We start from the raw sequence: 10,149 nt of genomic DNA, 5'->3' as shown, positions 1-10,149 counted from the left end.
TGATGTGTTACCTGTGCAGTACACCTGCGTGTGTGTGATGTGTTACCTGTGCAGTACACCTGTGTGTGTGTGATGTGTTACCTGTGCAGTACACCTGTGTGTATGATGTGTTACCTGTGCAGTACACCTGCGTGTGTGTGATGTGTTACCTGTGCAGTACACCTGTGTGTACGTTGTGTTTGTCAGGTAGAAGCTGACGTCTGTCCGATCTGCAGCTTTGATCAACTTCAGTCTGCTACAAACAACCACAGACACTGAGACAGGCAGGCAGGTTTCAAGATGGAGGTTGTTTCTTTAAGTTTCAGTCTGTGTGTGTATGTGTGTGTGTGTGTGTGTGTGTGTGTGTGTGTCTCACGTGGGTGGAGCCTGCGGTGGGATTCAGGTTGAGACGTGGAGAAGAGCTTCACCATGATTGGCTGACTGCTTGCCCCGTCCTCCAATCGCAGCCAGCGATACTCCAGAAGCTCCGCCCCTCTGCCATCTACCAATGAAAACAAACATGCACACAGACACACACACACACACACACACATTAAAAGTGAAGCGTTACACTGAAGTATGTGCTGTATAATGTCCGTTACTATGGCAACCCTCACCCTTGCTTCTGATTCGCTCTGGTCGTCCCGAGAACGTCAGCAGGCCTATGACATCACACACAGCGCCATGAGGGCGATCCAGGAGCTCCTTACTGAGAGAGAGAGGGTCAGAGAGTGTGTGTGTGTGTCTGTGTGTGTGTGTGTGAGTGAGAGAGTGTGTGTGTGTGTCTGTGTGTGTGTGTGAGTGAGAGAGTGTGTGTGTGTCTGTGTGAGTGTGTGAGTGTGTGTGTGAGTGTGTGAGTGTGTGTCAGTGTGTGTGTGTGTGTGTGTGTGTGTGTGTGTGAGTGTGTGTGTGTACCTGTGGTAGAAGCTGTAGGTGGGTGCAGGTGGTTGATACTCAGGTGAAACAGAGGATTCTGGGAGGACAGACAGGCGAGCGGTGGGATTTCTGCTGTTCACACTGATCTCTGAAACACAGAGTGTGTGTCACTGTGTGTGTGTGTCTGTGTGTGTGTGTCTGTGTGTGTGTGTGTGTGTGTCACTGTGTGTGTGTGTGTGTCACTGTGTGTGTGTGTGTCACTGTGTGTGTGTGTCACTGTGTGTGTGTCACTGTGTGTGTGTGTGTGTGTGTACCTATGTCTTCGGGCTCAGTCTGGTATTGCTGTTTGACTCGATAGCTTCTCAGGCTGATGATGTCACCAGGCTTCAGACGGCGGTACCAGCTGACACACACACTGTTCCACAGCACCACGCACACACTTCCTGTCCGGTCACACACCTCCAACACCGCCTGGACGGACAGACAGAATCTGAACCTCTGATGGTGTTCACACAGGAAGTAATAGATTACAAACAGAGTCAAAGTAATGACCTGCAGACTGTCTAAAACCTGGACGTAGTCTCTGTGACGTCCCCGCAGACTGTCTAAAACCTGGACGTAGTCTCCGTGACGTCCCCACAGACTGTCTAAAACCTGGACGTATAATTATTTGTTGTAAACTCAGGAACAAAGTTTCTCTTCACGTCACCTTCTCTGACCTTATATGGACAGTCGCAGTTCCTGTCTGTCCTCCCATAATACATCAGGTGTGACTTGTTGATGATGCGTACTATCAGCTGATGCTGGACGGCGCCCTTGGTGACGCCCCGACGCCCTGACAGGAAGGACTGACGCAGCTCCGACACAGTCACAGCAGGACGTCGAGCTGTGGACATGATTTCATCATTCACATGAAACTTTCAGCTCATTTCAGACAATTAACAAGCTCGTTAAGAACCTACCCTCATCACCCTCTTCTTCCTCTTCATCCTCCTCCTCCTCCTCAGTGGGAGCAGCTTCCCTCCACACCTCCCCGCTGTAGTCCACATTGTTCCACAGAGGCAGAAACACACTCCTATTGGCTCTCAGAGGAACCATCAAAGGACCTGTAAAATGAAACCAGACACCAGAAGGTCGGGAAGCAGGAAACCAGGTAGTTACTATGGTAACGGCAGGTGGAACTCCTAAAATCCGGTCACACACACACACAAGACAGACGGTGAATTAACAGTGTTTAATTCAGCGTGTATCTGATCCACCAATCAGCTCTTATTGTAAAGAGAAACCTTCATGAACCTTCACAAACCTTCATGAACCTTCATGACCCTTCACAAACCTTCACAAACCTTCATAAACCTTCATGAACCTTCACGAACCTTCATAAACCTTCATGAACCTCCACGAACCTTCATGAACCTTCATGAACCTTCATGAACCTTAACAAACCTTCACAAACCTTCATGACCCTTCACAAACCTTCATGAACCTTCATGACCCTTCACAAACCTTCACAAACCTTCATAAACCTTCATGAACCTCCACGAACCTTCACGAACCTTCATAAATCTTCATGAACCTTCACAAACCTTCATGAACCTTCATGAACCTTCACGAACCTTCATGAACCTTCATGAACCTTCACGAACCTTCACAAACCTTCACGAACCTTTATGAACCTTCACGAACCTTCATAAATCTTCATGAACCTTCACAAACCTTCACGAACCTTCATGAACCTTCATGAACCTTCATGAACCTTCACAAACCTTCATGACCCTTCATGAACAGTCTGTTGGACCAAGCCTTGGTTTGCAAATGGTTAAACCTTGTGTGTGTGTGTGTGTGTGTGTGTGTGTGTGTGTGTGTGTGTGTGTGTGTGTGTTTTCATCCTTCACAGTCAGACTTTAACCTGCTCTCACCTGATGGTTCTGATGATCCAAACCAGGGCAGAGAGTCCCGGTCCACATCGCTCCTCCTGACTCCATCCTGCTCCTCCTCTTCACCTGGAGCTCCATCTGTCACCTCCACACTCAGCAGTCTGTAGCTGCAGGAGCACAAACGTTACACCTCACCTGTGATGACATCACAGCAGCTAAATCTACCTGTCCTCACCTACCTGTCTGTCTCTGCCCCGGAGCATTGTGGTAACTGAGCGGCCATGGCGGGGGTGAAGGTGGAGTTACGTAGGACTGAACCAGGCTGCAGGATGTTTCTCTCAACCAGCCAGTTTAGACCAGGATCCAGAGTCACAGCCAGTCTGCAGTCCCCGTCTGTCAGCGTGATGTCATACAGGTCGTCACCTGGAGACGCCGACACAAACCAGTCAGACCGGTGGACGTGTCAGAGGACGTGATGGAGCTCTGGTTCTGTTTCTTACCACTGAGGACCGCCTGGGGGAAGTAGACGGAGGAGCCCTGGTCTCTGCTGTAACGCTGCACGTCCACCACGAACAGGAGCTCCCTGCAGACGACAGGAGAGGACGCCTGCAAGACAAACACGAGGACAACACAACCAAAACATGGAGCTGGTGGCGCACAGGAAGTTACAACAACAAACTGCACCTGTACGTTTGTTTGTGACGCCGGCTCATCATGAAACACAGGCGGCACGGTGGAGCAGTGGGTAACGCCGTCTCCTCACAGGTTTGAACCTCAGCTGGGTTTACATGTTCTCCTCGTGTCTCCAAACACATGAACCTGAACAGGTTAACCGGTGACTCTAAACTGTCTGTAGGTGTGTATGTGAGTGTGAACTGGTCCATGGCAGACCCCGCCTCTCACAGAGATGTGTGTATCCAGGTGTTTGATGTGTGTATCCAGGTGTTTGATGTGTGTGTATCCAGGTGTTTGATGTGGTCGTAATGTGTTAATAGAGTTAGTTGTGTTAGCGTTAATGTATTAGCCATGTTCTATGTAATCTGATTACTCTCTGTGCTTTGTTTCCCTGTACACACGCCCTCTCCCTCACCACGTGACCTCAGTCTCACCTGCACAGGTGATGACGTATGGAATAAGAAGGTTAATAACAAGCATTTGTTAACCAATCAGCTTTGACCGGAAGCTAACGTCTGACAGAAACACGCCTACGTGTCAGTTTTGGCGGGTTTTACTCAGATTCTGCAGGTCCAGAACCAGCTGAGGCCCAAGTGCAGGTGGCCGCGTCGCCGTAGAATCAGCTGCGTCCGGTCGGTTCGAAGGTGAACGGAGAGACACGAGCGGACACGAGCGGACACGAGCAGACACGAGCGGACACGAGCGGACACGAGCAGACATTAGAGCATTCATGAGGCGGCTCGCACCTTGTTTGGACCGGGTCTGGACCGGGTCAGGGTTCTGTGGAGGACGCAGCCAGCAGCCGCCATGTCGGACAGACAAGGCGAACAATAACAGTGCGGTGCATTGTGGGAGACAGAGTTCTGACGATCTGTAGTTCTACAGATCGACGTCATCCACATGCGCCATCGCACAATGACGCAGTCGGATTGTACCGGACCCCGCGTCCTCACCTGGACAGGTGTGCGATCATGTGACAAAACTACAGTGCGTTTCCAGACTGGAGAGTCCGGTCCGGTCCGGTCCGGTATGATCCGTGTGGCTGCGTCATACAATCTCTGGTCTCTGGTTGTCATGGTTACTACAGAAGCCGAAAACAGGAAGCGAGGACGTAGCTGACCCACCTGTGACCACACCTGGCTCTGTTACCATGGGAACCGCCTGTGTCATTGGATGTTTGGCTGTGTGCACAAACCCAGTCTGACAGCAGCTAACGGGTTAATTAAAGGCTTCTCAGATAAAAACCTTATCAGACTAGACAGGTTTAAATACCACACATGTAAACACAAACTGAGTAAATACCACACATGTAAACACAAACTGAGTAAATACCACACATGTAAACACAAACTGAATAAATACCACACATGTAAACACAAACTGAATAAATACCACACATGTAAACACAAACTGAATAAATACCACACATATAAACACAAACTGAATAAATACCACACATGTAAACACTAACTGAATAAATACCACACATGTAAACACTAACTGAATAAATACCACACATGTAGAAATCTGTGCTAAGAAATCAGCTGTTGTCAGTTTGGATACACAAACTGACAATTTCACACTCAGCTGTACTGTTTCCTCCCTGCCACAACTGAGAGTTATCCATTATAGATTATAATAATACTAATACTAATACATTTTATTTAAAAGCGCTTTTCAAGGTACTCAAAGACCCTTTACAAAGAAGAACATCAAATCATCAAAACAATATAAAATAGTGCACTAAAAACACATTAGACATTAAACATTAAAAGCTATTTTAAAAAGGTGTGTGTGTGTCAGAGATTTGAAGGTGGGCATGTCAGTGCAGTCACAGATGTGTTTGTGGAGAGAGTTCCAGAGGGAGGGCAGCTGCAGAGGCTGTCGCCCCAGACTCGGTGCTTGGTCCTAGATGGAGGAGTCAGGAGGTTTCTATCAGCTGAACGGAGGCTGCAGGATGGATTGTGGTGATGGAGCAGGTCAGTGAGGTAGGAAGGGGCCTGGTTATGGAGGCTTTGTGTGTGAGGAGGAGGATTTTGAACTGAATACGCTGTGGAACTGGGAGCCAGTGGAGTTTATGGAGGACTGGAGTGATGTGATCACAGGTGCGGGTGTGGGTGAGCAGATGAGCAGCAGAGTTTTGGATGTACTGAAGTTTATTTAAAGTTTTGGATGGTGTGCCATAGAGGATGCTGTTGCAGTAGTCAGTTCTGGAAGTGATGAAGGCGTGAATGAGGGTTTCAGCAGCGGGGAAGGAGAGTGATGGGCGGAGTTGGGTTGGGATGTTCTTGAGATTGCAGAAGGCAGTTTAGATTATGACAGACATGTTCTCCATCATTTATGGTTTTAGATAGCTTGTTCCACCATGAAATCTCACCAACTTTCTTTCTGTCTTTGTGTGTTGCTCTAGAAAGGGACAGGACCCAAACGTCACCACTGTGACAAATCCTTCACATCGAAATCTTTCAGCGACCATCAGAGGGTTCACAGTGGACAGAAACCATACAGCTGTGACCAATGTGGGAAAAGTTTCACCAAATCAGACAAGCTAAAAGTTCACCAACGTGTTCACAATGGAGAGAAACCATACAGCTGAATAAATATGGGAAATATGGGAAAACATTCATGAAATCAGATCATGTAAAAATCCACCAATGCGTCCACTCTGGAGAGAAACCATACAGGTGTGAACGATGTGGGAAATTGTTTTAGTGAGGGTTGATTTAACATGTGGAAAACATTGATCAGAATAAGAAATGTGTAATTGTCACCAGAAGTATGTGAATGATTGTAACACAAACTTCTTGTAATGTTGAAAAAGTTATAAAGTTTAAAAAGTACAGTAAGAGACATCTATGACATAATGGTTTTAAAAATACTTAAGTAAAACAAGCAGAGTTTTAATGGTGGAATCTTGAAGAAAGTAAAGAAATATCCTGGCCTACTACAGTAGCCTGTGAGTTTAGCGATAAGCAGACACAGCACAGCTGTGCAGGGCTTTGCAAGATGGCTGGACAGGAATGGCTCCGGACAGTTTACTCACCTAAACAGATGAGACACCATTAAGTTGGAAAGTCCCCAAGTTTTGACAGGAGTATAAAGAGTATAAAAGGAGACGATTTGAGACAGGAAAACAGTCTTTCCATGGATGACTCAGGCTTTGTTTGTCTGTTAACATAATAAATAATAATAATAATAATCTGACAAGTTGGACAAAATAACTTCTGTTTGAAATAACTTTGCTTTTTTATTTAGACATATCCAATTTATTACAATTCAATCTTTTTAAAACATCTACGCTCTCAGATTTATGAACACTGTTTGGTTTCTGTATCCCTCTTCTTCATCTGAATGTGTTGAGTTGAGTGTCTGGATGAAGGTTTGGGAAAATAAAACTAGGTAGATCAGTATTTAAAGGCCTGTGATTCTCTCATCATTTCAAGTTTCTAAAATATTGAAGTTTGTTGACATTGTTGGGCGGTGGAAGGAGAACTTTCAGGAACTCCTGAACCCACCAACACGTCCTCTGTGAAGGAGGCCGAGCCTGAAGACTCGGGGGAAGCCTCGCACATATCTCTGGCAGAGGTAGTTAGAATGCTTTTTGGCAGCAAGGCACCAGGTGTGGATGAGATTCGCCCTGAGATGCTGAAGGATTTGGACATTGTTGGGCTGTCTTGGCTGACGTGTCTTTTCAATGTCACCTGCAGGACAGGTACAGTACCTGGGGAGTGCTCCAATTATCGGGGTATTGCACTACTCAGCCTAACCTGGAAAGTTTACTTCAGGTTGCTGAAAAGGATGCTCGGACCGATTGTTGGACCCCAGATTCAGGAAGGGCAATGGAGATTCCGTCCCGGTCGTGGAACAACGGACCAGCTCTTTACCTTTGCAGTAGTGCTGAGGGGATCATGGGAGTTTGACCATCCAGTCTACATGTGATTTCTGGACTTGGAGTGCTGCTGTGGTTATACTGAGGTAGTATGGGGTACTGGGGCCGTTGGTACGAGCCAGCTGGTCCTTGTACAACCAAAGTGAGAGTTGTGTCCAGGTTTGGAAACCTCAGGATCTGCTGTTTGCAGATGATGTGGTCCTGTTGGCTTCATCAGACCATGACCTTCAGCACTCACTCTTCCGGAAATCGGTGGAATGCTCCCTCCAGGTGCTGCACATGAATACTGTTACTTATTATTTATAGAATAGAATAGAATAAATGTATATATATATATATACACACATGCCCCCACAGAGGTCCCCAAACCTGGACGTAGTCTCTGTGACGTCCCCGCAGACTGTCTAAAACCTGGACGTAGTCTCCGTGACGTCCCTGCAGAACATCTAAAACCACTGTTTGACCTTCATATGCTGCCACTTGGGGACATCATCAAGAGACACAGCATTAGTGTCCGTGGCTATGTCGATGACTCAGTTTACACGGCTGCTTTTAAAGGCCTTTAATGGTAGTACAGCTGAAGATACACAGGAAGCAGAGACAGGGGGAGTGACACGCAGTAAATGGCCGTCCGATGCGGGACTCGAACCGGGGCCAGCTGCAGCGAGGACTGTGGCCTCTACACATGGGGCGGCCGCTTAAACCACTACACTACCGACCACCCCAACGATGACATTTCTAACAGTGTTTAGACATGGGGTTGGATTCAGAGCAGCAGACTTCATCACTGCTGCACTTACCTTGTACTTTACAGTCAGCGGAGCTTGAAGACGCTGCTAAGATGTGACCGTGTCACTTCATCACTTTGAATGTTTATTGAATGTCTTCGTAGGAACCGATCATGTGTCAATCTATTTTTGAAGCACGTTTGAACTAAAAGTTTGGGAAGTCAGCCGGTGATCCTTCAAACTTAACCAGACTAAATACATGAAATATATTAATATGAACATTTCAGCATCACTCTGATGTCCTCCGGCTGCTCCGCCTCAACTCTCTGTGATTTACAGAGTTTATGATGGACAGTGAAGTAAACTGCTGACAGCTGTAGCTGCTGTTAGCTCATGTTAGCTCAGTCTGTTAGCTGCTGTTAGCTCAGTCTGTTAGCTGCTGTTAGCTCATGTTAGCTCAGTCTGTTAGCTCATGTTAGCTCGGTAGTATTCTGTTAGCTGCTGTTAGCTACCCTCTGTTAGCTGCTGTTAGCTCATGTTAGCTCAGTCTGTTAGCTGCTGTTAGCTCAGTCTAGTTAGGCTGTTAGCTGCATGTGTAGGCTCAGTAATGTAGCTCATGTTAGCTCAGTCTGTTAGCTGCTGTTAGCTCATGATTAGCTCAGTCTGTTGGCTCATGTTAGAGCTCCGTCTGTTAGCTGCTGTTACTAGTCTGTTAGCTGCTGTTAGCTCATGTTAGCTCAGTCTGTTAGCTGCTTTGTAGCTCAGTCTGTTAGCTGCTGTAGCTCATGTTATGCTCCGTGTGTTAGCTTCATGTAACTCAGTGGTTAGCTCAGTGTGTTAGCTCATGTTAGCGCTGTAGCTAGTGTGTAGCTCAGTCTGTTAGCTGCTTGTTAGCTCCAGTCTGTTAGATGCTGTTTAGTAGTCGGTATTTGGTTAGCTCCAGTTACTCAGCGTTAGCTGCTGTTAGTCATGTTAGCTCAGTTCTGTTAGCTCATGTAGCCCGTTAGTTAGCTGTTGTTAGCGTCATGTTGCCAGTCTGTTAGACTGCCTGTTACTCCATGTAGCTCAGTCTGTGCTGCTGTTAAGTCTCAGTGGAGCTCTGTTAGCTCATGTTAGTTCTGTGTCTCGTCGTCTGTGTTACCGTGCAGTCTGTTTACGCTGTACTCCGTCTGTTAGGGCCTGTTCTAGTCTTTTCATCCTTCCCAGCCCTACAGTCTGGTTAGTGCCTGTTAAACCTACCCCGTCATGCCTTAGTATGCTGCCCCCTTATGCCCTCCTGTTAGCCCCACACGTAGGTTGGCTCATTGTTTACGCTCCGTCTGTTACGCTGCCCTCTGTTAGCCTGCATCGGTTGCTAGCCTTCATTTTTTTTTTTTTTTATATACACATCCTGTATGTTAGGTTCCGTCTTCGTTTACGCGGTGTTCAGCTCTCCCCTGTTAGCTCAGTTCTGTTACGGATCCCTTTAGCTCCTGGTGAGTTGCGCCCTGTCCTGTTAGCCTTTATGCTCTGTTCAGCTGCGCTTAGCTCATTGTCTCGTTAGTGCTGTTAGCTCAGTCTGTAGTCATCGCCTCCGCTAGCACTGCTTTCAGCTCAGTCTGTATTGCTCCGTCGTTGTTAGCTCGATGTTTAGCTCCAGTCTTGTTAGCTGCGGGTTTTAGATCCCATTGTCCTGTTCTCAGTGCTGTTAGCTCAGCTCTGTCAGCTCATGCTGTAACAGGTTCACTTCAAAAATGATCAACTCACACCCCCACGCCGGCCGTGATACATAGCCATACAAAGGAGTCATGGCAACGTTGTTCCTGCATTTCCCCTTTATTGCGACACCCCAGTGGAATTCAGTTAGTCTATTTTTCACTACGACAGTGATGGTGGTCCTACCACACAATCAACACTCACACCACCCTCTCATCAAATCACTCAAACTCACAACACACCTCTCTGCACACACACTGTCACAACGTATACACACACCCTCTCTCACATTTTTCCCTTTACTCACACTACAACACACCACCCAACCGTATACTAACACTAAACACCAACTCTCTCCACACATCTAACTTTCCCTCCCCTACCACCACAACACCTCACTTCACCCATCGCATACCCACTCATCACACAT

General features: G+C 47.1%; 2 protein-coding genes across 5 annotated transcripts in view; both read right to left on the bottom strand.

Annotated features, from left to right (window-relative positions):
• Positions 1-6: 6 nt before the first annotated feature.
• LOC113744821 (RPA-related protein RADX-like) lies at positions 7-4,747 on the bottom strand. Of its 4 annotated transcripts, none has more exons than XM_027275851.1 (11): positions 4,361-4,747; positions 3,233-3,338; positions 2,972-3,155; positions 2,775-2,899; positions 1,818-1,961; positions 1,575-1,741; positions 1,170-1,326; positions 895-1,003; positions 597-688; positions 356-481; positions 7-254 (listed from the first exon to the last, which is right to left on the bottom strand). In XM_027275851.1, exons 1-11 carry the CDS (start codon positions 4,481-4,483, stop codon positions 43-45), a joined length of 1,545 nt encoding a protein of 514 aa, XP_027131652.1. In that variant the 5' UTR covers positions 4,484-4,747; the 3' UTR covers positions 7-42. The 4 variants fall into 4 exon arrangements, with proteins under 4 accessions (XP_027131652.1, XP_027131653.1, XP_027131651.1 ...); XM_027275852.1 differs by lacking the exon at positions 4,361-4,747 and adding an exon at positions 4,154-4,348 and having other exon boundaries at positions 895-952; XM_027275850.1 differs by lacking the exon at positions 4,361-4,747 and adding an exon at positions 4,154-4,345.
• Positions 4,748-10,018: 5,271 nt separating this feature from the next.
• Positions 10,019-10,149, bottom strand: part of LOC104939840 (serrate RNA effector molecule homolog) — a 17,823-nt gene continuing 17,692 nt past the window's right edge. Inside the window, exon 26 of the mRNA XM_027275859.1 lies at positions 10,019-10,027. Within this exon, the coding sequence (XP_027131660.1) occupies positions 10,019-10,027 (9 nt within the window). The remainder of the gene's footprint in view (positions 10,028-10,149) is intronic.

Source organism: Larimichthys crocea, unplaced genomic scaffold (genome assembly GCF_000972845.2).
Source record: "Larimichthys crocea isolate SSNF unplaced genomic scaffold, L_crocea_2.0 scaffold224, whole genome shotgun sequence".
NCBI classification, from domain to species: domain Eukaryota; kingdom Metazoa; phylum Chordata; class Actinopteri; family Sciaenidae; genus Larimichthys; species Larimichthys crocea.
The sequence above is the reverse complement of the archived record's forward strand: the minus strand, read 5'-3'. Positions and strand labels throughout refer to the sequence as shown.

Coding starts and splice junctions, on each gene's coding strand:
- LOC113744821 (XM_027275850.1), bottom strand. CDS start 4,309: ATGTGGATGACGTCGATCTGTAGAACTACAGATCGTCAGAACTCTGTC. Junction 689..894: donor ACCTACAGCTTCTACCACAG/GTACACACACAC, acceptor TCTCTCTCTCAG/TAAGGAGCTCCTGGATCGCC. Junction 255..355: donor CCACCGCAGGCTCCACCCAC/GTGAGACACACA, acceptor TGCCTGTCTCAG/TGTCTGTGGTTGTTTGTAGC.